This window comes from Anomalospiza imberbis, chromosome 21, assembly GCF_031753505.1.
Source record: "Anomalospiza imberbis isolate Cuckoo-Finch-1a 21T00152 chromosome 21, ASM3175350v1, whole genome shotgun sequence".
NCBI lineage: Eukaryota > Metazoa > Chordata > Aves > Passeriformes > Viduidae > Anomalospiza > Anomalospiza imberbis.
In genome coordinates, this window is record NC_089701.1 from 2792993 (window position 1) to 2820488 (window position 27496).

Sequence of the window (27496 nt, forward strand, 5' to 3'; positions counted from 1 at the left end):
TGGTGGGGAGAGGTGTCAGCCCTGGATCTCAGATCCCTCATCCCACAGGGTGACACAAGCCATCCACGTGACCCCTGAGCCTTTCCATGGGGAGCTGCTGATTAAAACCCATCACTGAGAGGAAAAGAGGGAGACTGAGCCTCCCTGCAGTTAATTTGAGCACCCAGGCACTCATTTTTGCCTCGGGGACAGCTGTGCTCCCAAAGATTCCCTCAGCTGGGAATGCTGCACACTGGGAGCACTCACACGTGGGGCACACAATCACCTGGTGCTGGGGAGGGTGATGGGCAGCCTCTAAAACCCTTTCTGCCAAGGAAAACAAGAGGGGGCTTTCTTTAGCCATGCATTTATATAAATAAACACAGGAATATTTTGCAGCTCCCGGGGGATTTGCCCGGAGCACTGTTCTGCTGAATCAGGGTGGGAGAAATTCCGTGCTCCCCGTGAGCCTGCGCAGGAGCTGCCGGCACGAGCTGGGGACACAGGGGACCCCAGGTGGCACGTGGCCCTAAGTCCATGCCAGGCATGCTGATGGGACAGGAGCAGAACCCACGGGTCTGGAGAGTCGAGAAATAATTGCCACTGCCACAGTCCTCATGCTCCAAAACTCCTCTGTTTTTAGTCTGGATTGACGTTCCAAAATCCCCTTACAGACTGTATTGCTCCTCCTTTGGTTGCCCAGAACTGAGGTCACACACACACACACACAGGTTATATTTGGAATACAATCAGTTTTGCACCTGAATGGGCTTGAAAATTAGGGCATCAGGGCAGTTGTTTCCACACTTCTCTGCTGCCTGGCCCTGAAGAGAACACCTTTGTCAGGGGATGTCCTGCAGGTTTAGTGGGCCTCTCTCCCACCACCTCGCTCTTTCCCACCCCAGCACAGTGTGACAGGGTGACAATAACCTCAGCACAGCCTTGTACCCCAAATTTCAGGGGGTGACAAATAGCCCAGAAGGTGCTCCAATGGCGGTCAACATTGACATGGCCCCTCTTGAGGAGGTGACCACCAACCCTGGCATGCTTGGCACACGTCCCTGGTGCGTGGGGGTCCCCAGTGTCCCCCTTCGAGGGGGAATAGGAGTGGGAGCTGCCAAAATGTGCCCCAGTGGGGCGGGATGGGTCCCACCCATCTCAGGCCTGGTGTGAGGCTCAGGAGGGAGCCTGGGCCAGCAGCCCTGTCCCTGCCCATGTCCCCAGGGACTCGTGGCTGCCTCCTCTCCATGGTGGGCTCGGCGTGGGGGTCCCGCCCCATGGCCCCTCTCCCCCTCGGGGCGGCCGTGTTTGTTCTCCTCGCGGCGCCCGTTATCAGCTCACAACACACACAGGAAGTCCTGTCTGGGATTGTCCATCCCCGGCCTGATTTATACAGGAAGAAAAGCATAAAAAGCCGCCCTTCCACCTCAGCAGCCACCTCCTGCCTGTGCGCAGCCGGCCATGCCGGGGACACCGGGGACACCGGCATGGAGCCCCGGGCCGCCGGACCCAGCGTGGCCGGGCAGGGATGGCAACCGGGAGCCACCGGGGAGCACGGCGGGGGACAGGGTGCACCCAAGGTACCACAGAGCCACAGCAGGGAGGGATGGGATGGGATGGGATGGGATGGGGAGCTGGCACTGCGGGCAGCGGGAGCGCGTCCTTGTGAGCTCTGAGTGGGTTTTGCCCCTGCTCGTGAATTCTGGGAGCCTTGGGGATGGTTGAACACCCAGCACGGAGTGAGCAGGTGTGCAAAGCATCGCTTGGAGCACACAGGTGTGCAAAGCATCGCTTGGAGCACACGGGTGTGTGAGGCAGCCTCCACCTGCTCCCGGCGAGGCTGGATCTGCTCTCAGCCACGTGCTGAGCACGGCTTTGCTCCCAGCCTCCAGCACTGTTATTTTTAAGTCATCCCACTGGCATTCAGGCTGTTTTCACGGGGAGGAGAAGCCAGTGGGTAAATTTTACCTCCTGTGCATGTAGAGGCTGCAAACACTTGCACAAATTCTTGTGAGATAGCTGGAAATTCTTAGCTAATCTCTTTTCTTTCTGTAACTCCCTCCCTTTTCCCTCTGCCTGCTCTCTGCATACCTCTGGTACATCACCAGGCTGTCCATCGTCCCCGCTCTGCCCCCTGCCCTCTGCTCTCCTCTGTGTGCTGCTGAATTCACCCCCGACCCGGGTGGGATGTGGGGCAGGACAGGGATGTGGGCAGGGACTGTCCTGGCTCTCCCACCAAGGCTTGTCCTGACTAACAGCTGAGCCTGGATCATGCTGGGTGTGCACGCCAGGAGCTCAGCAAAGTCTCCCAGATTTATAACCACGGAGCTGGGTGGTTTTCATGCTGTCTGCAGCTACCTGTGGGTCCTGCTATCCTCATCTGTGACATTGCACCGTGCAGGCAGGAGGCTTCCAGTGAGGCACCCGGGGTATTTTGGGATAAAGGAACAGCTGGGATACCCAGGCACTGTCTGGCTGTGCAGGAATATGGAGCAGAACCATGCCAGTGAAGGGCTCTTGGTAGAAATAACCCAGCATATTTTTTCCCAGGGTCCAGCATTCATGGAACCAACCCCCTGAGCAGAGAACCAAACACAGAAAGAAACAACAAGTCTTTGCCAGTGATTAAATTAATTTCGAGCTGGATTGGGAAGGTCTGGCAGTGCTTGGGAGGCTGTGGAAGGCCGTTGTGGCTGGAGCTGGAGCATCCTCAAAAATCCACCTCACCTCTGGGCAGCAGTGGGAAACACGGATCTGCCCCGGCAGATTCTCACTGTTCTTCCCTGGGATCTGCCGATGGAGCTACTCCCCCTCTCTGCTGTTCCACTACCAGCTCTCCCAAGTTTCCCTGGAGGTAAGGACGAGACATTTAATCTGGTCCGGAGCCTCATTCGAGCCTTTTCCCAGGCTCTGCTGCTGCAGGTGGGGCTGGCCCCGGGGAGGCAGATTTACAAACTGCAACAAATTGGGGTAAACGAGCCCTCCCCACTGTCCCAGCAGCAGCAGGAGGGCTGGGAGAAACACCCGGGAAGAGGTCCCAGACCAGGCAGGGAAACAAAAGTGTCTCTGCAAAGAAAAGTGGGGATCAGAGCTGTTCTTTCCTCTCTCCCAAAGTGAGCGCCAGGATCCCTGTCCTGCCCACAACCTAGGGCAGGTTCCTGCAGCTGGAAACTTTCCCCTGGAAGGGAAAGATAATCAGAGCAAGAATTTCTTGTGTGAAAGGCTCTCTGCTGAGCTGTTCCCTGGGATGGTGAAGGGGCTGAGCCGTCCTGCAGCTCCCAGCTGTCCCACCACACCGCCCATGTGCTGATTCACTGGGAAAGTGGGGCAGGGGACCACTGCCAGGTTTTGCCAGGGAAATTTTACAGAAAGCCACAAAATTCGTTTATTCTTGGGTGGGATGAATAATTTCCCACTTTTTACACTGCAGCCATTGCTGCATCCTCTAAATGTAAATAAAAATTCAAGTGTGCACGTGAGGGAAAATAAAGCTGGCTATGGGATGGTGCCCTGTTCCTGCATTTGTTTTTGCACAGCTCCAGCTCAGCTGCTGGTTGTCCCCATGGGCGCTTTAAGTTATAACACACTGGTCCTGAGACAACTAATGCTTGTGAATCCTTACTCAGGCAAAAAAAGAAAAAAAAAATCACTTTGTGGGGCTCAGGTCTCGGTTTTAATACACAGAGTCCTGAGCCACTGGTGGCAACAAGAGTGAGAGTTATGGGTCAAGTTCTTTTCTTGGTTTGACCTGGTTTTATCCCACTGCCATCAGTGGACTCCTCTAGATTTCCACTGAGATAGCTGGTGTGCAGCTGACGCAGCTGAGAACAATATGGGCCAGAACAGAATAGTGGGAGGTCATCTTCCTCACAGAGCCCTGCAGAACAGGGGCTGCTCCAAAGCTTAAACTGAAGTGTAAAGTTTACAAACAGCCTCATGAAGTCCTGAGCAGAAGAGTTTGTCCTAGAACAGCAAAAAAAGCACCAATCCTCCTTTTTCTATTTTTGAGAAGCACCAAAAATTCCCTTTTGCTTTAGCAAGTGCCTCCAGTTCTGTGCCAGACCCCCGTGGAGACCAGTGAGAGCCCATTGTGCACTGCAGGTATGGGGTCAGCCACGGCTCGTGGGGGCTGAAAGGTTTTGCATCTGTATGTGTGTCACTCTCCTGCCTGCGTCCCCATCCATCTGTCACTCCAGCACTCCAGCCTGGGGAGAGCTCGTGTGCCTGGGCACGTCCCATTTTCTGTGAGGGGCTCCTCTCTAAAGAGCAGGTTCCTGATGTGGGACTTTAATTCTCCACTGTTAATCCTTCCTTCTTCATGCCCCAGATACCTCCCACCCTCCAGGCTCTCCTACCAAACAGGGAAGCACTTCCAGCCTCAGCTCCAGCCCTCAATCCCCCACAGATGTTCTCAGGGGGATGTTGGATGTCCAGGCAGGTGCAGTGGGCTTGGAAACTGGGAGGTGGGTGAAAATCTCACCTGCACAGCCAGCCTGGTGCTCAGCCTGGGATCTGCTCGGGGCCAGCACTCGCCATTCTCCCAGCTCACGCTGGTGGTAAAACCAGTGGGAGACAAGGAGGTTTTGACATTGCTGAATCCAAGAGGGAGGCTGGGCAGAAACATTTCTTTGCTGGCCTGGAGACAAGCATTAATATTAGATGTCGTGGGAGTACACTTCTGGTGTGCAAGGGAGAAAGCTGTGGGGGAAAAATGTAAAACATGGGGCAAGGGAGGACTTTGAGTTCAGGCAGGAGCCAAAATCCCCTGCTGCCTTTGTCAGGAGCTCATCACACTGACATTAACAGTGCCAACAGATCTGATCTTCCCCCATTCCAAACTGGCATAACTCCTCTGCTTCCAAGGGAGCGTTGCCAGGCCTCGTCCTGGGGGATTTCCCTCCCAGCATAATGGATATTAGCACAGAAGACACAGAACCCTCCCTGAGAGTGGAGGATTAAATGCTCTTTTAATGGGCTGTGTGCAGCTCTTTAGCAGCTGACACAGGCACTGGCTCAAGCAAAGATTTGACCCAATAAATGGAACTGGAAAGGAAACTTTCTGCTGTTAAAATACTGGCAAAATTTAAAAATGCTCAGCGCACTGAGGGAGTGGCTGCCTGTGGCTGAGAAGGCTCCAGTGGGGTCCCTGGAAGGAATGTGTGTGCTCAGTCCTGTGCTGTGTGGTGGTGTCCTGTGAGGAGCTGAAGGACGAGTCCATCCTCTTCCTCGCCATCAGATTTGCACTTGGAATCCCAGGGATTCATGCAAAAGTTTCCTGGGCAGTGAGGGATGCCTGTCCTTGAATGAGGATAAATGGTAAAGTGTAATGGTAAAAGAGAGTGCTGGGGAACAGCAGGTGGGATCACAAATCAGGGAGGTGAGCTGGGATACACCTGGGAGAGTGTGCCAGGTGCACTCCTATTCTCCTGGGTTCTTGGAAAATGCCAGCCTTGAGCACTGGCAAAGCTGCTGGAGGGGATAGATCCTGCTCAGCAAATCCCTTCTGCTCATCAGCCCCTGCTCGTCCCCCGGCCTGCTCAGCCCTAAAAGGTGCAAAGGCACCGTGGCTCTGCCTGGATTCCCCCTGGGATCACAGCAAGGTGAAGGAGGATCAGGGCCATGGGATGCTCCTAAAACACCTTCTGTGGGATGGGGATGGGTTTCCTCATGCCCTGCCACAGTGTCTGTGCCTCCCTGGCACACCAGCGGTGTGAGCTCAGTGCCACAGGGGCTCTGTGGCCACCACCCTGCAGGGATCTTTGGGAGTGTCCAGGGAACTCCAGGTCCATCGTGGGTGAGGGCTGGGTCACTGCTCTCTGTCTGCCTGACAAGGGGAGTGTAACACTGGGCTTTTTCTGTCCTCACAGAAAGAAACCAAGATGCTCCTTAAGCAAAGGATCCCTGCCCAGGACACCTGATGGAGCACCGTGGATGAGGTGAGTTGTCTCAGCTGCAAAATGAGATCCTGTGTTTTCAGTATGGCTGCACAGAGAAGCTCTGGCTTCCACACGCATTTTGCAATTATTAGGCAATAATTCAGGCTCTGTTCATCTCCCCCGTACACCAGAAAAAACCCAATAATGCTCTCTGCATAACAAGATAATTACTGTGCTTCCAAGGCTCTTGGGAGAAGTTGCCTGTGCTGATGAAATTAAGGGAGCTGAAATCATTCCCCAGAGGCAGGATGGTTTCAGAGGGTGAACAAATCCGTGTGAGATGCTTTACAACACAGAGCTGCACCTCCACCAGCACCAGCAGACCTTTCCCCGCTGCTGGGAGGGATCTCCATCTCCACCAGCACTTCCAGAGAGGATTCCCCTCTGTTCCCCTCTCAGGGAGGATCCCACCAAAGCTCCTTTTACACGGAGAGCCCCAAGCACCCATCAGCTTCCCCGGAGGGTGCAGCACGGCCTGAGGCAGTTCCAGTCCCATCAGCAGCCCCAGCGTATCCCTGAGGAAACAGAGGGGATGGGCCAGTGATCTCAGTTGTTCTCTTGGAGCCATTATTGTTGAACTGGTAAATATTTCCTTTAAATGCTTACATGCTTTCAAAAAATTTACGGGGCTTAATGGGAACAAATATTCCCAGGGGGCTGTATCCTGCCATTCATTTGCACATCAGATCCCTGCTATCTTTAAGAATGGTTCTGTGCATGGGCAGGCGCCTAAGTCATTTGAGAAACAATAACCCTCTGTGCTCTAATTTTCCAGACAAAAATGTAGACAAAACAAGTGGCAATTTGGCACAAACCGAGCCGCTTTGATAAATAACTGGGCATTTAAGAGGAGAAGCCTGTAGGCAGCTGGGCTCGGGCTGTCCGAGCTGTCCCGGGCAGGTGTTGGGCAGCCGGGGCTGAGCCCTGGGTGTCACCCCGGAGGATCCCTCTGCAGCTGGGGGGCTTCCAAGGAATTCTCTAAGCGTCCTTTATGATTTGCTGGGAACCTGGCGGTTCATCACCGGCTCCTGCAGGACTTTGGAAGGAGCTCAGGGGGATGAACGGGCACGGCGGGAGGGTCTGGAGCAGGTCTCTAACCCAGAGAGAGGTGATGTCTCCTCCTCAGATCCTCCGTGCTCGTGGTGGGGAGTGCGGACTAGGACAGACATTTTTAGTAAAGAGAATTCAATTTGCCCTGGCCACTGCGCTGGTGATGGACCATCCCCCCGGGGCGTCCGGACAAACCTGGGCGAGCGGCCGGGGCTGAGCCGCGATGTCTCGCTGTTAATCCCCTGCCCACCCAGCCGGGCTGGGCCCTTGGGGGGCCCAGAGACCGCGTGTCCCCGCAGCGTGGGCCACGTGGGGCCGGGGGCTCCTCCTGCCCTGGGCTCACAGGTAAGGCTCCACACCCACCCAGGGCAGGAGCCCCCCGCAATCCTGTCCCCATCAGCGACAGCATTTGGGACACTCCAGCAGCGTGTCCCCTCATCCCGGCCGGGGCGTCTGGGGGCTCCTGCCCTGTCCCCGCATGACTCCCCCGCGGGTCCCCATGGCTCCGCCGGTGCTGCCCTGTCCCCGCTCGTGTCCCGGGGAGCCGGGGGCAGGTGGCGGCCGGCGGGTGCCGGCGGGGCGGGGGCAAGCGGAGATCCCCGGGCCCCGGCGCTTCCCCCCGGCCGGGAGGCTCCGCTTTCCTCCCCGCCGGGAGCTCATTGGGCCGGGGCGGAGGGACCGGCTCGGGCCGGGGGAGGAAATGCGCGGGGGGGCCGCGGCACGGCGGCGACTCCGCGGCTCCGCCACCGGCACCGGTGAGTCCCGGCGGGCGCCGCCGGGGGCTCGGCACGGCCGGGGGGGCCCGGCCGCGTCCCCGGCGGGGACGGGCGGGGGACGGGGGTGCCGGCGGAGCGGGGCTCGGTACCGCAGCGCGGGGGGCGGCAGGAGGGGGCCTGGGCCGGCGGGAGGGCTCAGGGCTCGGGCTGCCGCGGCGCGGGAGCATCCCCGGGACATCGGCGTCACCGCCTCCCCACGGGACGCCCGTGTCCCTACGGCTTCCCGGGGACACCCGTGTCCCTACGGCCCCCCGGGACACCCGTGTCCCTAGAGCCCCCGGGACACCCGCCTCCCCGCAGCCCCCGCGGTACCCGTGTCTCTGCAGAGCCTGCAGCCCCCCCGGGACATCCGCAGCCCCGCAGCCCCCGGCGGTACCGGCTCTCTGCATGGTGACGCTGTCCCCGTGTCCCCGTGCCCCGCCGGACAGTGCCACAGCCCCCTCCGCGGTGTCACCGTGCCCGTGTCCCGCTCCATCCCGCGGTAGCGCAGCCCAGCCTGCGCGGGGAGCAGCTGGAGGTGTCTGCGAGGGGGAATGCATCCCCTGCGGCTGGCGCTGACCCTCTCGGGCAGGGGTTGGCTCTGAGGGCACAGGCCAGGTTTGGAGCCGCGGTTTCACCTGCAGAACCAGGCCGGGCTGTCTGGAAGAGTGCAGCCGTGGTGCTCCCGGGAGAGCCATCGCATCCTCGCCAGGAGCTGGATTTTTTCATCCCTCTGCAGGCAGAGCACGATTCCTCCTGCTGCCATCAGCTGGAGTTTTAGTCGTGGTTCCATGGGCAGAGCTGGACAAAGTGCTGCTCACCTGTGCCGTGGGTTGTGTGTCCCCTCGGTTGCTGTGGCAGGTGAGGCAAGAGCAGAATTTTGGGAATTTAGGAGAATTTTAGGAATGGTTCTGGCTGGTGGGACAGGGACCCCCAGTCTTGTAGGAGCACGTGGTCAGCCAAGAAGGGTTTGCTGACCCCTAAGACATAATTTCACTCGTCAGACCACGGGGCTTCATCTCTTCATCTGAGAGGCTTAAAAGGCAGAGGGGAAAAAAACTATTTATTTTTTCTTGAGCATAATTTTTTTCTTCCTTAAGTTCTGTGCTTTAAAAAAGCATGGTGGCAACAGGTTGGAGGATCCTCAGCAGCTTTAAAGAGGTTGATTTTTGTAAACCCATAAAATAGACAAGTCTAGACTATCATACTTTCTACTTTTACAGCTTTTTCTGGTACAAAGCAACCATCATTTTATGGCCCAGAGGGATCCTCGAGGTAGGGCAGTGCTGCTCCAGTTCAAAGTGAAAAAACAAACTCTGTATTTTAGGCTCGTGCCCTGTGTTTCTTGCCTTCCCCACAAGGAAAGCTCCCATGGCAGCCACGGGAATCCTGTGGGAGGATGGAGATGGTTGGCAGAGTTTGACTTCCAGACTTGAGGAGCAGCACTGAGAGCCTGGGATCTGGGATTGTAGGGAAGTTTTGTGTCCCAGTATAGGCCTGGGAAAAGCTGGCTGACGGAGCAAAGGGGAGTTGGTGTGTGTCTGTGCACCAGTGTCCTTGGAATGTCTCCAGGAGGACTGGGGAGAGGGAAAACTCCTTCACTATTTTTAAAAATCCCGCAGGACAAGCAAGATTTGCTTTCCTGATGGTGGAGGTACCATGAATTCTTCATTAGGAAATTAAACTAATTGCAGTGTTTGAAGAAGAGTGGAGGACTACAGGCTTTAGAGCACAAAAATCCTCCTTCCACCCTCAGAGCTGGGCTTGCATGGAAATCTGCTGGGATATTTGATATTTGACATTTGATATTAAGGGGCAGGAAGGCACCAGGCTGGTCTCTCTCCAGATGTGAATCTCCATTTCTCCCTGCCTCAGATTCTTCTCCTGCACCAAGGAAAGGACGATCCTGAGTGCCTTGGAGATGGGCTTGGGGACCTGCAGGGTCTGCAGATTTGCCATGGCTATTTGTAACAACCTGTCTCAGAGCTGGGATTTCCCAATGGAATTTGGGGATCAAACTGCAATTTTCCAGTCCTGTCCTGCCCTACAGCATGTGGGGGTTTTAGAAAGTTGATTTGCAGATCACCATATCTGCAGTCTTAGAAGGTTTCTTGCGTAGCCTCCCCTTTCAGAAAGTTTAATCAGAAGGTTCTTTCTTTAATTGGTGCATATTTAAGGTGGGTTTCTTTATTTCTTCCTCCTTCAGCTGCTGCCATCCGGAGGCCAAGTGGTTTGTTTAAATGAGATATTGTTTCAAGTGGATATTGTTACTGACCCTCTTCAGCCTTGTTTCATATTTGTCCTCTGCTAGAAAACCAAAATCTCTCAGTTTGTGCCTCAGAGCCGACTCTGCAGATGGTACATATGGCCCTTACAGCACTTTTCTCTGTCACGAGTTTGTGTTTTAAAGAGGAGAAGATCAGATTTCAGTGTTTAATGTGGTGGGAAAACACAGCTTTACAATGCTATGTGCATTAAGAAATGACAGGCCATTGTTTTGCCCTCGCTGCCTGGAACTGGCAGCGAGTTGGAGGCAAAACATGTCCCTTCCCTGCCCCATAACACACAACTGCACAGCTCCTGGTGCCCTGAGAGCATCTCCAGGCATCCCCCGGGGTAAATCAAGGATAATTCCTGAATTAACATTGTGCCACACTGATGAGACGAGTGGGGCAAGGTGGGTTTGTGCCTGGAGCAGCTCCCACCTTGCCAGCAGTTTGTCCCCAGGGCTCTGTCGGTGTCACCAGCGGGGCAGGGACGCCTCATAGAATCACAGAATGACCTAGGTTGGAAGAGACCTTTGAGATCAAGTTCTTTCAGTCCTTTGATAAGGATAACACCTCCTTATCAACTAAACCATGGCACTGAGTGCCACATCCAGTCCAGTCCGCGTCCAGTCTTTTTTTAAACACAGGGACGGTGACTCTGCTGCCTCCCTGGGCAGACCATTCCAGTGCTCAATCACTCTTTCAGTGAAGGATTTTCTCCTGAAATGTCCTTCCTCACTCACAGTGCTGCTCTCCTGCTTGCAGGGACCCCCACTGAAGGACGAGCCATGCAGTAGGAGCCAGCACATCCCACGGAAGAGCAGGACCCAGTGCTGCAGGAGGGACGGGACATGTGGAGCCTCAGCTGCCTCCTCTGGGGACTCCTCCTCATCCTCAGCACCACCAGCATGGAGGGCTTTGCCCAGGCAGGGTAAGGCCTGATTTTGTCTGCACCTCTCAGGTGTGTTCTCCACCCATCAGGGTGAGGCACGTCCTCTCTGGGGGGGAACAGTCCTGTGTGGCTCTCTGGGCTGGTGAGGAGGTGGAAAAAGCTCTCCCAGGGCTCAGCAGCCAGTTGCTGGTTGTTTGCTTTCTCTCTGAAGCTAAAACATCTCTCAGAGGAAAAGTCCCAGCTCTGTTTACGTCCATGCAGGGACACAAAGGTGCTCTGGGCTTTTTGTCCAGGAGAGTCAAAAAAACTCAACCCTGAGCTGTTCAGGAATTACTAGTCTCTTTCAAGCACATCCTTCATGAAAATACGTGTGAAATCCTGCTAGCATGCAAATCAAGCCTTGTGAACACGCTGTCATTGAAGGATGCAGCTCCCATCAGAGGAGGACACAGCTCCCAGCTCTGATGGACACCCAGGGACACGCGTGTGGAAAGCCCTGGGCTGTGCTTTGTGCCCCCCAGGATGCTGCTGGGGCCCATGGTCCTGCCAGCCCAGCAGTGGCAGCAATTCCCCTTCCCCTTCTGGGAAATGGGTCTGGGAGAACTCCCTGGATCCCAGCACAGCCTGGGCAGGCACAGCTCAGCTCCTGCTGGGTCTGAGGAAGCCCAGAGCTCAGTGCCCCAGTTTCTTCCCCAGCTGAGAGGAGCTGGAGCTCAAAACCCTCCCCCAGACAGAGCTCACATTTTCTACAAAGTTTGTTTTTACACTGAAATGCTCCTCCAGCGTCAAACCTTTCACATTCTGTCCAGGACTGAAACCACAGCTGAATTCCTCGCTCACACGCACAGGCTGCAGCTAAAACTTTGTTCTGAATTTTACAAAGCAAACAATTGCCATTTAAAAATTGCATCTTCTATAACATTAATCATGAGGCTGAAAGGAGTTTTCTGGAGTTAATGGAAACCATCTGATGTCCATGCTAATTCCCAGGCTTTTTATTTTAGTTTCTAATTGAACTGGGAGGCTGAGACAAGTAGATGGGTTCCTCAGTGGGACTGACCTGCTTGGGCTGGAAATTGTTGAAAAAAAGGATGTTTAACCAAGACCACTTTGGCTGTTAACCTTGGGAAAGTTTTTTACTGGATAACACTTATCTTAGGAAGGCTGGGAAGTGCTTTTTATCCAACCTCTAATTTTTTTGCGGTAAGCCTGACCCTTCCTGTGAAATCATTAATTTCTTGGTGACCACAGGGGCATCTGTTTCAGGAATGCAAAAGTCTCAGAAAGGAAAATCCGCCCAGAAAGTGAGTGGTTTTAGGGGAAGGAAGACAATGAATGTAATGAGTAAATCATCCCTAAATCTGGGTCCCAACTGATCCCACGGGACGGGGGAGGAAGCGCCCGCGCCGCTCGCAGTGCTCCGGAGTTGTGTCACTGACCCGAAACAGCTTGAAGTGGCTTCCCAGGTCACTGGGGCAACCAGGCACTGCTGTCCACTAGCCCAGTGCAGAGAGGGGAGCCCAGGCCGTGTCCTGGCTGCGGGACTGACTGAGCCCTCTGTGCCCAGCCGCAGGGTGTGCTCAGCCGCGGGGCCGCCGAGCCGCCTGAGCGCCCACGCCGAGTCCCACGTGCAGCCCGTGTACCAGCCCTACCTCACCACCTGCCAGGGCCACCGCCTCTGCAGCACCTACAGGTGAGCCCACCTGCCTGTGCCACGGGCAGCAGAGATCCTGCTCGCCCCACAGGGATGGGGATCCCAGCACCTGGGAGCGGCCTGAGCTGCTCTGGGAGCAGGACGCGGCTTTGGGGCACCCGGCTCAGCCCATCCTTGTCTTGCAGGACCATCTACAGGGTTGCCTACAGGCAGAGGTACAGGCAGCTGCCCCAGCCCATGGCCTCGTGCTGTCCTGGCTGGAGCAGAGCAAACGGCCACACGCTCGGCTGTAACAGAGGTAAGGAGCTGCTGGGTCACCCCGGTGCCACTGCCCGTCCCCAGGCCCCTCGTGTCCCTGGAGGGGGTCCCAGGACCACATCTCTCATTTACCAACCCTCTGCCTGTCAGGTGCATTCTCCCTGAATTAAATTTTCAGCATCACAGCCAAATGTGGTTCAATATCTGATTAATTCCCAGCTTTTCTCTGCTGCCTCTTGGGCCTTCTTCCTTTGGGATCACTTATTATCTTTATAGTTGCCAGAGGATAAATAAAACAAGTCCTTCCCATCTAAATCAGCAGAAATGGATGAGAAACACTTTCAGGAGGCAACAAATACCAACCACAGCAGCAGCCAGTCTGTCCCCAGTGAGCTCAGAGTGTAGCACCAGGGGCTGCTGCTGCCTGTTGCTCTCCTCCTTCCCATCTTTGCTGCCTGCAGATGCCTCAGCTTCTTTCCAGCTCCTCTTCCTTCCACCCACCCTAAGTCCTGTTCCCTCTGGGCAGCTCAGCCCTGCTGTGTGGTGCTGTTGTGTTTTGGGGTGTGCACACAGGGTGGGAGGGAGGGAGCTGGGGATCCCCAGAGCTGCTGGGTGATGCCGTGCTGGTGTTCCTCTCACAGCTCTCTGCTGGGAGCCGTGCCAGAACGGCGGGAGCTGCGCCTTCCCCGGGAGATGCTCCTGCCCCCCCGGCTGGACGGGGCGAGCCTGCCAGACAGGTACTGGCCATGTCCCCCCTGTCCCTGCTCCCTGTGTCATACCTGCTCTGCTGCTGCTGCTGGGAGAGCTTCTCCTGGGAGCATGCCAGCTGCCACGGGGCTCTGGGTGTCCTTTGCCCTACACCAACCCCTCAGAGGGGACAGGGACCTTGTCTGACCTTATCCCTTATCAGACCTTGGGCCATGTCTGATTGTGTCCCTCTGCACACACATGAACACCTGCTCCAGGAAACGGTGGGAAGTGTGGCTCCCAGGGGAGGTCTGACCTCCCTTTGGCTGCCTCAGTGCTCCCTCCTGTGCAGCTCTGGCACCCCCATTTTCTCTGCCTGCTGCTCTGTGCTGGGTCAGTGGGAGCAGAGCTGTGAGCCTCTCTGCAGCACAGAGCCCTTGTGGGGCCGGCCTGGGATCGTGTGTTCGTGATCATCCCTCCCAGGCTTTGTAAACTCGTGCTGTAAACTAGAATGCCCTTTTACTGCAGAGACTAAAAATCCATAAACCAAAAATATCTGGGGGTGGAGGAGAAGCCTGGTGATGTCCAGACTCCTCTCCAGCACAGGAACAGCCCGGTGCTCCTCACAGCGTGGAGAAATCAGGCAGTGTGGTGCACACCAGTGCTGCAAACCCCTGGCACGGCCTTTCCCAGCTTTTCCCAGCTTTCCAGCCTCCTGTAAGGCAGAGGAGGAGCGTGTGGCATTGACCCATGCTGGGCCAGGCAGGGCTGAGCCCATTGCTGACAGCTCCGACTCCGGGGGAAAGGATTTTCCCACTGCCTAAAACAGATTTGCCCGGGCGTGGGAAGAGCTTCAGCTCTTTCTGCTTTGTGGGAACAGCTTTAATAACTCCCCCGTGTGAGGAGAGGTTACTGGGTTTTGTACACACTTGAAAGGCTGATAGCTCCTCGCCACAGCTGGCTGGAACCAAAACCCCGGCCGTAAATCCGGGATGAGAGCCGAGCACTGCCTGCGCCCGCCTGGCCAGAGCTGGGACATTTCTGACCACAGCTTCTCCTTCTGGCTGTGTTGTGGGGGGAGCAGGAGGAGGGGAGGAGGCCAGACCCGCTCCAGCTTAGCCCAGGTTTATCCAGGGCTGTCCCAGGCACTGGTGGTGCTGAGACACCCAGAGCTGTGCCCGGCCCACACACCAGCTCACTTGGGGGGCACTCACTGGGGTTCCATTGCAGCCCCCCTGTGCCTAAGCCACCTGTGCCCCTCACCCTGTCCCCCCACACTGTTCCTGTGTTCCAGATGTGGATGAATGTGCCAGCCAGAGCCATGGGTGCAGCCAGCTCTGCATCAACACAGCCGGGAGCTTCCACTGTGCCTGCCGGGACGGCTTCAGCCTTGCTGCAGATGACAAGGGCTGCCAGCCCCTGGTGCCAGCGCCTGTGACAGACACCTCCAGCCAAGCAGGTATCCTGTCCCCACATTGAGCCCCAGCTGCTGGGGGCCTGCAGTGAGAGCTGAGGGAACACTCAGCATCTCAGGAGTGGCAGGAGATGGGAGAGGGGACAACAGCCAGAGCCCCTCAGCTTTATTCTCGCTGACCCAGGAGTGCTCCTTCCACTCAAACAACTTCCCCTGAGCACAAATCCATCTGTGAGGGTGCCAGGCTGTGGCTGGAGGTGCCTGGGATGTGTCTGTTCTCTCCCTCATCATCCTCGTTCCTGCAGGGCGGGTCCGGAGCCACGAGGAGCGGCAGGCGCCGCTGGTGACGGCCCATTATTACTTTTGGTACGCGCTGTGACACTTCAAACTCGTACCGTGAGTAATAATGCGCTGTGGCCAGCACGGGCATCACGCAGCAAACATCTGGGACGGCCTGCACGTGCCCCACCTGCCTCTACCCCTGTGCAGGGCCCTCAGCAGGGACAATCCCTTGTGCCCACCACAGCACAGGGCAGAGCTGGGTGTTTTTTGGCAACATGGCCACAAAAGGCCAGGATCCACCAGATCTTTAGTCCTTTAAGCATCGCCCCACTGCTGGAAACCCTCCCCACTTTGTTGCAGGTGCTGCAGCAGCAGGAAAAGCCTGTGCCTTTAGCAGCTGGACTAGATGCCAGAAGGTCCAGCTGATGCTCTGGGGGATGATCCCCACCCTGCAGGGGGGAAGCAGCAGAGCTTGGCCAGAGCCCTGCAGCCATGTCTTTCTCCCTGGCAGCTTCCACCTGACCTCGGCAGTGGGCTTTTACTCACTGACATTCCCTCGGTCACTTTTTCAGGTCCCTCCAGTGAAATGAAGGAAGAAATGAAGGAACTGAGAAGCAGAGTGGAAGCACTGGAGCAGGCGAGTTGCAGCACATGCCCCTGCCCTGCTCCTGCTCAGCCAGCTCCCACCCGGGACTGTTTGCAGCCAAGGTTTCCCTCCTCCCCGGCTCTATTTTTAACATCCCAGCAGCAATCCCAGCTGTGCTCCCCGCAGCCGCCGGCAGCGCCCACGCCACGGCTTTTCCAGCCCTTTGAACACACCCACAGCCCCTTGAGCCTTCCCTGGTGGGTGCTGCATCCCCCCGGGTGGTCCTGCTGGCCGGTGGGGATGCACTCACAGCTCCCCTTCTCCCTGCAGAAGCTCCAGCTGGTGCTGGCCCCCTTCCACAACCTGATGCCACCAGAGGATGTCGGTGCAGACCCCATCAGCCGCCTGTCCCACTCCCTCCAGCAGCTGGACAGGATCGACTCGCTGAGCGAGCAGATCTCTTTCCTGGAGGAGCGGCTGGAGACCTGTAAGTGCCTGGAAAAAGCAGTGGGGAAGGATCTCCCTCCAGCCATCCTGGCCACGGGGAGCAGATGTGGGCCAGCGAGATCAGTAACACATATGCCACTGCTAATCTGGATCTGCCTCAAGCTCAGCAGCCTGTAATTAATAAAGGATGAACACAAACAGCCCATTAGCTTCATGTCAAAGCTGTTTCTATGGCTGCACCATCTGACTGCCCTTGTAGCAGCCAAAAATTGTAGGATTGGCACATGGAAACGTGGCTGTGGGGCAGAGCTGAGGAGGCAGTGGGGCACCTGTGGCAGGCAGCACCTCACAATTGCTGTCCCTTTCTGATAACTCGGTCCTTAGGAAAGAACCCCCGGCTCTTGGGAAATTAACAGTCCAAAAAGTCAATCAGGGAAGTTTAGGGAGCGTGCAGAAGTTGGCAGATTTATGAGCTGGGAAGTTTTAGGCATTTCTTTTGGAAGTTTACAGATCAGTAAAGGCACCAGAGAGGGTCTCTGAAGTAGCAAACTGAGGAAGGGACCCCAGTGAGAGCTGCCATGTGTGAAATGGCTGGAGGTGGGGGGTCCTGCCTGGTGTCCCCACCACGCAGAAGGACAGCATCCCCTCGGGTCCCTGCGGTGCTCACCTGGGCTCCAAGCAGAACACAACCTCTTTTATTTTGATAGGCAGCTCTTTGCAGCTCATTTTCCCATTAAATAATTCCAGAAACTAGGCATGGCTGGGGTGTGCAACAGCAGCTTGCTGAGACTTGGAAAGACTCAGGAGAAACTGGTTCAGTGCATATTCAGTCCCAGTTCAGTGCTTGCAGTAATGGTGGAGAGAGAAAAAGAATTCAAAGAACTTGTCTGAAAACAAAGTAGCTGCAAATAGACACTTAAAAACCATCTCAGAAAGGGGTAATTACCAGAACCACTGAGGGTTCCAGCAGGCTGAGTTTTCTAGTAGTGGCCTGCACATATTATTAGTGACAGCACAGAGGAATGTGAGCAGTATCACAAGGTAACATGGATTCATTCCAAGGGATGACTCCAAAGTCCTGAAATTAATTTTCTGCCAAGTCTGTCTCAGCAAGCAAAACCTGTTTTTGTCTCTTTTCATGGTCCCTGTAGGACACAAAGCTGTCCTGTCATACCCCAGCAAGCTCTGGGGCTTGCAGGGCATCCCATGGAGTTACTCAGCCATCCCTGTTCCGTGCCTGGTGGAGCATTTCCCGACTGAATGCTATCCTACAACTGCACTCCCCAATTAACTGCCCAGTGGGGATGTGTGCAATGACAAAAAAAAAAAAAAAAAACAACTATTTTCTCTTCTTCAAACCACCAGCAGAGGCACCAGGTCAGAGCTCTGTAAGCCATAACGATTTTGGCCCCTGATCCAGCACAGACTGTTACTGTCACTGGATTTGGGGACATTGTGCACAGGGCCCAGGCAAGGACTGTGACATGCCAGGGAGGTGACAGTGATACTCCCAAGTGTGTGGGGAAGAAGCCAGCCTGGGGTTGTTTGCCAAAAGGAAAGCAGCAAGTGTAGGTGACATTCCCAGAGGTTCAGGTCAGTCTCATTCTGCCTGGGAAAGTCACAAACCAAAGCCAGGCTAATGACTGAATTTATCTGGCTGAATTTATGGGTTTTTTTTTCCAATCTTCCCAGGTTCCTGCAAGAATGAACTCTAGCAGAGTGCCTGGGGACCTGGAGCAAGCTGAGTGCATCCACAGCTCTTATCTCCCTCTCCAGCCCCAGGCTGGGGATGAAGCCACACCATCGTAAGAAGGCACAGGGTGGCAGGAGAAGGCTGGGCTCCCATCAGCATCTCCATCGTTCTCTCTTCCAGCTCACCTCGCCAAAGGTCATGCAATTCCTTCCAAACTGGACTCTGAGCCCTCTCCCTCCTGGAGAGGCAGCAAATAAATGCCTTACCTCGTGCCATGAGTGCCTGGCTGTGCCAGACTGGCTGTGTGTGACCTGGGGGCTGTTTAGCTTCCCCTGTCTTTTCCTCAGAATCATCCTGGGATAATAGCTGCCAGGGAGCAGAGGGCATAGGGCTGGCTGTGGAGCACAGACCTGGCCCAGGCAGGGCAGCTGCCTCCCCACGCTCCCTGTGCCTACTGTCACAGGGAGACGGTGGGGACAAGTCCCTGCAGCCCCAAGCCAGGTGTCACAGCAGGGGACAGGTGCCCTGGTACCTGCAGAGCCAGGTACAGGAGGGGGTGCCCATTCCTGCAGCTCCTGTCCTGCTCTCCAGGAGCCCTGGAGTTGGGATGGTGCCTCACCAGTGAGGCTGGGTGAAGCACAGCCCTCCTGCCTGGGGCACACAGGGTGGGGACAAGGACCTCTCCTGCCCCTCCATCACCAAACCCACCCCCTGCAAGAGCTCAGGGCTCAGCACCCCACATCCTCCTCCCTCAGCCCCCACACAAGACAAGGAGGCTCCTTCATTTAAATAACCAAAGGTGTAATTTTTTTTGTTGTTGCTGATTTTTTGTAAAGCACATAACATTCTCAGCCCAATTAAAAGCGAACAGCAGACAACTGCACATAGAGGCACTGCTCCCTCCTCTCAGGAGGAGTCAGACATGGTTCCTCTCCCCAGAAGCCCTCCCAGGGCCCTCCTGGGTTGACCCTCCATGACAGCCCTTTATCTGCCACTCTCACAAAGTGCTGGTTTGGTTCCCATCCTCCCACCCCGCCCTTTCCCATCCCCTGAGTCTGTACTGTAAGGCCCCTCCAATCAATCCCCTGGCAGCACCAGCTCAGCCCAAAGGCTCCTTCCATGGAGCTCCCTGCCTTTCCCAGCTGAGAAGGCCAGATGAACACAACTCCACCAATGCAGGCTGCAGGAGCTGGGTGTGCTGCTTACCTGAGTAGCCCCAGCTGCCTTATCCCAAGGTCCCCTGTGCCATGAACAAGAGAGCTAAAGCTACGGGAACCATGGAACTGACCCAGCCTCCAAGGGCATCAGCATTCCACAGCTCCCGGTGAGGGATCCAGGAGCTCTCTTGGTCCATCACCCCAAGGCACAGAGGAACCCCTTTTATCTGACTGGGAAAGGGGTTTATGCCCCCCAAAGGGGGAGCTCAAGCCTTCCAAGCCTTCCCAGCCCCGTTCCAGCTGCAGCTCACACACCCTGTGGCTCTGCAGGGGTTTTACAGGCCTCGGAGAGCAGCAGCTGCGCCCCGCAGATCAGCAGAGACGCGGGACAGGCACCATCTTTCGGCCAGTGCTGACCATGACAAGTGACAAAACGAGCACGACAGAGCCCTTTGCCTCCATAGGGGGCATTGCAGGCACCGGGATGTGACCAGGCTGAGCCACCACCACGGCGGGGAGCTGGCAGCAGTTTCCCAACGTGATGCTGTTGTGACACAAGGGCATCTCAAGGGGACAAGCCTGTGTGTCCCACTGGTGGGTGGGAGTGCTCTGGCTGTCCAGGGAGGACACCACACTCCTAGCACTGCTGAAAAGCCAAAATCTGGATTTTCACCCAGTTCTCAGCCCTGTTTGAGCATCAAGGTTGTGCTGATACAAACTGCTGCCTGGTGGTTTTCACCTGGGACATCACAGGGCCACCTCATGAGCTGAGCCTGCAGGAACACAGGTGCAGGGACAGTCACACGAGGCAGAGCTCAGGCTCCAGGCAGGTTTTTGCTGTCACCCCAAGCTAGCTGCAAGAGCTGGGGGAACTCACCTCTCTAGTCATTGAGCCCTTTGGTAGCACAAGTTTGATGCCTGAGAAATTCAGAAAAAGGAGATATTTCAAAGTGAGAAAATGAACCCATAAGAGAAATCCACTCAGAGGGGAACCTTAGTGCTGGCTTGACACCCTGTGTGTGCCAGTCTGTGGTGCTCCCAAGAGTTAGAAATCACTGCAGAGGAGAAGAAGATCCTTCAGTATTTGGCAAGAACAGACAGGTCCCTTCAGCCACCACCACACGGTGACACCACTAGAGAAGCCTCTAGGATGAGTCCTTTGCCTTGCCTGGATGGCCTGACAGCCTGAAGAGGGTCTCCCTCATGGTGCTGAAGCATCTGTCAGAGAGGTCGGTGACATCGTCTGACGTCAGCCCTTTGGTCTCTATTGGAGGCAGAACCTCAACCTTGATTTTACCTGGGGACAAGAGAGGAGCCTGTGAGAAACTCACACACCACAGGGGCTCTCTTCCCTACCCTGTTCCCCACCCTGGACAGCCCCAGCACAGCCCTCAACCCCTCCCAGGGCTTCAGGCATCCACCCCTGGAGCACAGGTGGAGTTAGATCCCAGCTCCAACAGCTGTGCCACCCAGAATAATCCCCCTGTGCCCCAAACTGCCATCCCAGCCAGAGCCTGCCCAGAGCAGGAGGTGGTAACCAATTTTTAATGAAAACATCCCTCAGTGTATTTAATTACAGCCCTTCCTGAGTTAACCCAGCCCAGGCTCTGGTGCCAACTGCTTTGAACTGCCTCCAAACATCTCCCAGCAGGGCTCCTCCTGTTCACCCCAGCTCTGCTTCCCTCCCACACCCTTGTGAGCCAGATCTCCACACGGGACAACAGCAACCCTGTCTCCAAGTGACTCTTTGTTACCTGATGTAAACAGCTTTGTCTTTGGGTTATAGAAGGAGGTGAAGGAGGAATACACCACAGGGATCACTGGGACCTTGGGGAAGGGAAGAAAAAGAGGAGTTATTGGCACTTCAGCAGCTCAGGGCAGGCCAGAGACAGGCAGCAAATCCCACACGGCAAAGCTGACCTGGCCTGGCTCTCAGACACACAGGGCACACACAGCCCACAAACAACACCCGCTTCCAAAGGCTGGAACAATCAGCAGTCAAATGGAATCAAAACCTCTCCCCAAAAACTCAAGGCGCAGGGATACTCAAGAAACCAGGGCCAAGTTCCACTCCAGCCCTTGCTCAGCACTGCCTCTTAGGGCTCCTCAACCCAAGTGAGGCTTCAAACCCCAGGTATTTTCTGTCCTGTGATGAAGCACTGCAGGCTAGCTGTTCTGAAAGGCCTTGCCTGCTGTACAGGCACGTGTCTGGGGCAGGGCGGCTGCTCTGCTTTCAGTTTCTAAGAAAAGGAGTCACCAGTTGTTATCAATTGCTCCTGGGGCAGCTTCAGACAGACACAATGCCAGGAGGGCAGCCAGAGCTGTTGTTCCAGTGCTGATAACAAAACCAGGATCTACAGTGGGTGACTCAGGGGGGTGTAGCAGAGGCGGGGACCAGTTCCTTGTCATCCTTTCCTCCCAGCAGCTGCCAGGCTCTGCCTTGGCTGCATCATCCAGGCAGGAATGAGGATGGTATCGCAGAGACTACACCCTGGGCTTGGCCAAATGAACCCAGTGAGAGAGCTGGCATCTCTTCCCTTTCCCAAAATCCCTGCTGTAACACCTCTCCTGGGGAAACGAGTTTTCCCTGAGGCTTCGAGTCATCCCAGTCCCTGGCACACTGCCCCAGCACTGTGCCCAGGCAAACACCCTGCTCCTGAGACAGCTCTGGCTGGCTGAAGCTGTTTGCCTGCTCCCCCACTAACTGCTCATGGATGCTGTCATTTTGGAGAGAAAAGATATACCAAGAACTGCCATATGGCTGCCAGGGAGGCAGCATCTATTTTCACACAGGGCAAGCCCAGATGTTGCTCTAAAGCACAAGAATTAACAATTCTGAATCATCTCTACACTATTGCAACCAGGGGGATTAGGAACTGAATCAACAGCTTTGGGCTTCCCCAGGAAAGAACCCACTGGGCTCCCTGCCAGGAGTGAGCTCTGGGCTGCAGCCATGCCCCCACGAACCCCCAGGCAAAGGCATTGCCCTGCCATGCTGCCAGGAAAGCCTGGACATAGGGATCAAATGTGCCTGTCCCTCACACTCCTCCCTCCAGAGGGGACACCAGGATTGAGGCAGGCAGGAGAGAGGACAGGGTGATTCTCCACTGTCTACAGCCACTCATGCCCAGGGTCAGCTCATTCCCAGAGGGGATGGAAAAGGCTCTTGGCTGCTGCAGGGCAGCACTTCTGACACCAGTGGTTCACCTGAGTAGGTGTTACCTGGGAACACAGCTCATCCGAGAGCAAACGAACCACACACTGCATGATCAGTGTGCAGTGCCACTGCAAAAGCACTCAGGGTTCCCATGCAAGGGCAAAGCACTGTTACCTGTGCCTGGACAGCGAGGTGAAATGCTCCTTTCTTGAATGGCAGCAAATCCCCAGTGCAGTTCCTTGTGCCCTCTGGATATATCCACACCTTCAGCTGCACGTGAAGAGACAAGGCTCTGCTCCAGAAATCCACTTGCAGTGGTGGGAGACACCAGCCAGCTCTGCCAAGCTGAGCCAGCACCAGGAGTGCCACAATGCCCCCATGCCACCCCACCCAGCTCCACAGTGACACTCACATTCTCAGCCACCATAGTCTTGGCCACCTCCGACATCACCATCTTGGCACTGCTGGTGCTCTTCCTGTCGATGAAGATGACGCCACCAAGGTACATGATGAGCCCCACGCTGCCCATGTACATCAGCTCCTTCTTGCCCACCTGGACACAGTTGTCAGGCAGGACCTCCATCAGCCCTAATGGGATGGCAGAGGGCAAGACCCAGCAGTCACCCCTGGGACAAGGACAGGACAAGGACAGGGGCACCAGGGACAGGCTGGTGCCTGGCTTCTCTCCTGGCTTCTGAGAGCAGGAGGCTTGGCACACAGCAGAGTTAGTAGGGCAGGGTGGCTGCAGGTGACAGCAGGACACCCCCAGAGGCAGCTGATTCCCCAGCCCCAGGGAGTCCAGCAGGGCCACTGGCACATGTGCTGGGCCAGCACCTCAAGGACAGCAGAACCTGGGGTGCAGCACAGGTGTGGGATTGCTCAGAGTGACAGGAGACCCTTCCCACAACCAGCACTGGGGATGCTTGCCCAGGAGGTACAAGCAGGACTTCTCCCAATGGTGAGCAGAAGAAATGTTCTCCTCCCTCCCACCAGCTCCTCACCCATCATGTCGAGGACGCTCTGATGGTTGGACACAATGAGAGCGGGGCCCTCTACCTTGAAATTCTCCAGTCCCTTCACCTCAAACCTCAGGCCGAAGAAATACTTGAAGGTCCTGACAAAAGCTTTGATAATTCTGCAGGAGAAAAAAAGCAGTCAGCAGCAGAGCAGAGAGGGCAGGGGCTGCTATATCCAGTGGGGGTGGAAGGAGACAAGAAGAGCTGCAGGAAAGAGAACCTCCAGTTTTATTTGTGCTGTGGTCCACCCAGGTGCCTGCCCTGCATGGTCCCACGTGCTCCAGGAGTACTGTTCTTTTGCTCTGTTCAGTGCCATGGTTCTGGGCTGCCCTGGTGCTACCAGGCTCTTCTTCCTGCAAGCAGCAGGGCCCCACAAGTTGTTCAAACAATTCTCCCAGGAGCTGCCACTCCCCAGCACACCCGACACCCAAGGAAGGCTCTGCCAGGTCTGCTCCTTGCAGTGCTGGAAGACGGTGCTCAGTGATATAAACAAACCCGGGGTGCCCAAGGAAGGAGGGCAATGAAGGTGAGAAACACTTCCCTGCACAAGGCAAGGATGCAGGCAGCAAACAGGATGCTCCCCACATGGCTTGGCAGAGGATGGGTGCCCCCAAGCAAGCCCATGCTCAAGCTTCTGCCCTTCCCCAGTGGATCTACAGGTCTGACAGAACTCCCAGCTTTTCCCAGCTGGGACACTCCAGCAGCTCCACTCAGCCATGCCAGCACTGGAGCACATTTCCATGCCCTTGTCAGCCCACGGGAGCAGGGCCCATCTATGCCATCCCCTGACCTGGGGACACTTGGGGACTTTCCAGCTAGGCCAAAGGACACAGGCAGAAGTTGGCAGAACACAGGGGCTATTTTGGGCAAGGGAACAGCCATTTACCAGGACAGGTGGCAGAGGAGCCTGCACGTGAACAAGGCTCCCAGTAACAGCCACCAGCGTGGCTCTGCTCTCCCCTAGAGCTGATTCAAGCTGACCTGACCTCCAGCAAGCACCTGGATGTCCTGCCTCAGGGCCAGGCAGCCAGGGAATGGAGCTTTCCTTCCTGCAGCAGGAGACTGAGGGACAGCCAGCTTTGTCCCCACCACAGGGTCCAGCTTGGGAACTGTGCAGCACCATCCTGCTGAGAAGCATCCTTGTCACTCAGGTGGGAGGTGAGCACCTGGACAGCATCTTACCCTGGCTTGGCAGCAGCTCCCAGCACCTGCTCTCCAAAAGTTTCCATAAACTCTGGAGCCACAGCACTTCCCTCAGCTTGCTCCTACCCACAGCAGCGCTCACATCTCTGTGGGGTGTCCCCCCATGCAGACCACCCGAGCTGGCTGTGACACTGGAGTTCAGGCCAGGCCAATGCCCCGAGGTGACACTGCTATCAGTCCTCATTTCAACTTGCTGCAAAGAGCCACACCCAGGGAAAGGACACAGGGAGGAATGCAGGGCTCCCGAGCTCCACAGCCCGCTCCAAGGTTACAGGGGTGCAGTCCAGGTGAAGAGATGGGGTTATAGGTGAGAAGAGGCAGGGTGACACGAGTCAGAGAGGTCATGGGGGATGCCAAGCCACCACGGTGACCTAAATCACACTTCTCCTCCCTTCTGACTGCCAACCAAAAAAGAGGTCACCGCTCTGGAAGTCACAGTGCTCAGTGGCTGCTGGGAGAGGCTGGTTACACATTACTCAAGAGCAACCATCCAGCTTCCTCCTGCCAGCCCGGGGACAGACTTTCCTTGCACAAGATGTGGTGTGAGCCACTGAAAGAGGCAAAGGGGCAGAGCTCAGAGCAGGCAAAGAGCAGGGGTGACCTGCTAGGCTGGCCACATCACACAGAGGGTTAAAGGATGGATCTGAGTCCACTCTGACCACACAAGCGGCTTCTCTGCCAGAATCAACGACCCAGATGTGGTGCAGCCACAGCTGCAGAGAGCTGTAAAACCAGGGCACTTATTGCCAGACACAAGGAGCACAAAAATGACAGGGAATGGGACTTTTCAGTGCATCCCTAACAGTCTGAGTATGACAGCCAGCAGCCCCCAGATTCACGTGCTCTGCTCCACAGCCAGTCACAGAGGCTTGTTTAGTATACTCCGATTTTCAAGGACTACTGAAATCTGCTTACCAGATTGGAAGCTCGTGCAAGATGTTTTACCACAGATAAACAGTTCTATCTCTATCAGACAGCCTGGGTAACCTCTTCCAAGTCACACCAGCTTGACACTGGAGCCAGCAGCACAGCAAGAATGGGGTGTTCTGCACCAGGCAACAACACCATAATCACTGTCTGTCCACCAGCACATGCTCTGCTCCAGCCCCCTTTCCCAAGCTGGAATAAGCAGCCTGGGATGTTGGAGAAATAAGGAATTCACTGGATCACCTCAGCCTTGCACCTCCCAGGGGCTGGGATACATCACCAGGATCTTCAGCTAGTGCCACTACAAGGAAACAACAGGCTTAAGTTACGGCAAAAGGGTGGTTCTGGCCAAAATCCAGTCCTGGATTTCAACAGGAAGAGTTATCCAATGCAAGTTCTTGTTCCCAAATAATTCCTTGAAGTTTACAGAAAATTTAGAGGGTTTATTTTTGGGCAAAATAAAAGGATAGTGTCTCCATCACTGACATAATAAATTCTCCCAGCTGCAGAGCTGGCTGAGCATTGGAAAGCTGCTCCTGAGTGAGCGAAGGTGACCAAAGCTGGAGAGCGAGCCAGGCTGGAGATGGCAGAGCAGACTGCCTGGGGCCACGGCACCAGCTGGGACCGGCAGGGCACAGCCCTCAAGGCAGCACATCAGTGCCCTGTGCCCGCTCCCTCCGCCCTGAATCCTACGTGTGAAAGCCACACTGCAAAGCAAAGTCCAGCTCCACCTGCTCAGATGCTGCCAACCTTTAATCCTAAAGGATGTTAAGGCTCTGCTTTCCCCTGCATCCATACAACATGCTCAGCAGCAATAAAAAGCTGCCTAGGGGAGAGCAAAACCAGGAAATGAGCTGTCCTGTGCTGCCAGCAGAAGTACCACTCCTGCCCTTAGAATGTACCTTGACATGGAGAGGAGGTGCTGGATGCCAGCAGCCCCTTGGCCCTTGTCACAGGTGTCCTGTCAGGGGACACAGGGCAAGACAGCAGCTGCAGGAGAGCTGTGCCCTGGTGGCACATGGCACACAGCCTGCCAGCCTCGGCTCCTGGTGCAGGAAACCCTCCAAACACAACCACCCAGCTGTCAGGATCAAAAGGGACTTTTGAGAGATCAGCTCCATCTGCCGTGGCAGGGTCACCCAGTGACACAGGTGTGTTTGGAATGTCTCCAGACAGGTAGATTCCTCGCGTTTCCAGGACAGCCTGCTCCAGTGCTCTGCCACTCTCAACAAACACTGCTCTCCTGCAGCTTTCCCTATAAAAGCCACCACCGCCACCTTCCAGGCGCTTCATCCCCAAACGTGCCTTGCCGAGGGCTCTGCCGAGGGCTCTGCCAGGACAGCCACCTCTGAGCCAAGAGGGGACCCCCGGGGCGGCGCTGACACCGATGTGACAGAGGCCGCCACCACCCCAGGGGCTCCGGGCAGCGGCGGGGGAGTGACACCGCTGTCCCCAGCGCCCGTTCCCCCCTCACCTCATGTTCTTGACGGTGCGGCCGCCGTTGACCAGCAGGCAGGCTACGGCCGCCAGCGCCGAGACCACCAGGCACAGCACGCAGTAGAAGCCGATGCGCAGCGCGAAGTTGACGGTGGGGCTGAGCTCCATGAGGACGTGGAGCAGCAGCAGCACGGCCGTGCCCCATAGCAGCCACCCCATCTCCATAACCGCTCCACCCGGGCCAGCCGCTACCGCCGCCTCCTCCCCGGGCAGGCCGTGCTGAGCCCGCCTTATGTGGGCGGCCCGGCCCGCCCCGCCGCTCCCTCGGCGGGGCGGGACGGGCGAGCGGGGAATGTTCCCTGTGGAGCGGGCATTCCTCAGGCTGCTGGGCGGGCCGCGGTGGCCATGGCGAGAGGAGGAGGGCGGTTGGTTCCCTCACGGATTCCTATGGGGATTTGGTTCCCTCACGGACCCCTGTGGGGATTTAGTACCCTCACGGACCCCTATGGGGCTTTGGTCCCCTCACGGACCCCTATGGGGATTTAGTCCCCTCACGGACCCCTGTGGGGATTTAGTCCCCTCACGGGCCCCTGTGGGGAGTTAGTCCCCTCACGGAGCACTGTGGGGCTGTGGTCCCCTCACGGAGCACTGTGGGGCTTTGGTCCCCTCACAGACCCCTATGGGGATTTAGTCCCCTCA

At 56.2% G+C, this 27496-nt stretch overlaps 2 protein-coding genes and 1 long non-coding RNA gene across 5 annotated transcripts; 1 reads left to right on the forward strand and 2 right to left on the reverse strand.

The window, feature by feature from the left end:
• Positions 1-2688: 2688 nt before the first annotated feature.
• On the reverse strand, positions 2689-6979 carry LOC137486102 (uncharacterized). Its single transcript, XR_011005575.1, has 3 exons — positions 6054-6979; positions 5825-5924; positions 2689-2805 (listed from the first exon to the last, which is right to left on the reverse strand). It is a non-coding gene; the product is annotated as an uncharacterized lncRNA (long non-coding RNA).
• Positions 2691-18179, forward strand: EGFL7 (EGF like domain multiple 7). Its single transcript, XM_068211081.1, has 9 exons — positions 2691-2833; positions 5847-5915; positions 10753-10918; positions 12447-12572; positions 12719-12831; positions 13433-13528; positions 14773-14937; positions 15747-16247; positions 17900-18179. The coding sequence occupies exons 3-9, from the start codon at positions 10839-10841 to the stop codon at positions 17920-17922; spliced, it is 1104 nt and encodes a 367-aa protein (XP_068067182.1). The 5' UTR covers positions 2691-2833; positions 5847-5915; positions 10753-10838; the 3' UTR covers positions 17923-18179.
• AGPAT2 (1-acylglycerol-3-phosphate O-acyltransferase 2) lies at positions 16929-27144 on the reverse strand. Of its 3 annotated transcripts, none has more exons than XM_068211082.1 (8): positions 26835-27144; positions 23216-23349; positions 22627-22802; positions 22389-22484; positions 20812-20884; positions 20226-20354; positions 19935-19975; positions 16929-18138 (listed from the first exon to the last, which is right to left on the reverse strand). In XM_068211082.1, exons 1-8 carry the CDS (start codon positions 27020-27022, stop codon positions 18097-18099), a joined length of 879 nt encoding a protein of 292 aa, XP_068067183.1. In that variant the 5' UTR covers positions 27023-27144; the 3' UTR covers positions 16929-18096. The 3 variants fall into 3 exon arrangements, with proteins under 3 accessions (XP_068067183.1, XP_068067184.1, XP_068067185.1); XM_068211083.1 differs by lacking the exons at positions 16929-18138; positions 26835-27144 and adding exons at positions 18474-19830; positions 26263-26380; XM_068211084.1 differs by lacking the exon at positions 16929-18138 and adding an exon at positions 18476-19830 and having other exon boundaries at positions 26835-27143.
• Positions 27145-27496: the final 352 nt, after the last annotated feature.

Coding starts and splice junctions, on each gene's coding strand:
- AGPAT2 (XM_068211084.1), bottom strand. CDS start 27,022: ATGGAGATGGGGTGGCTGCTATGGGGCACGGCCGTGCTGCTGCTGCTC. Junction 22,803..23,215: donor GAGCGTCCTCGACATGATGG/GTGAGGAGCTGG, acceptor CCATCCCATTAG/GGCTGATGGAGGTCCTGCCT. Junction 20,885..22,388: donor ACCTCGCTGTCCAGGCACAG/GTAACAGTGCTT, acceptor CCCTTCCCCAAG/GTCCCAGTGATCCCTGTGGT.
- EGFL7 (XM_068211081.1), top strand. CDS start 10,839: ATGTGGAGCCTCAGCTGCCTCCTCTGGGGACTCCTCCTCATCCTCAGC. Junction 12,573..12,718: donor CGCCTCTGCAGCACCTACAG/GTGAGCCCACCT, acceptor CTTGTCTTGCAG/GACCATCTACAGGGTTGCCT. Junction 13,529..14,772: donor GGGGCGAGCCTGCCAGACAG/GTACTGGCCATG, acceptor CCTGTGTTCCAG/ATGTGGATGAATGTGCCAGC.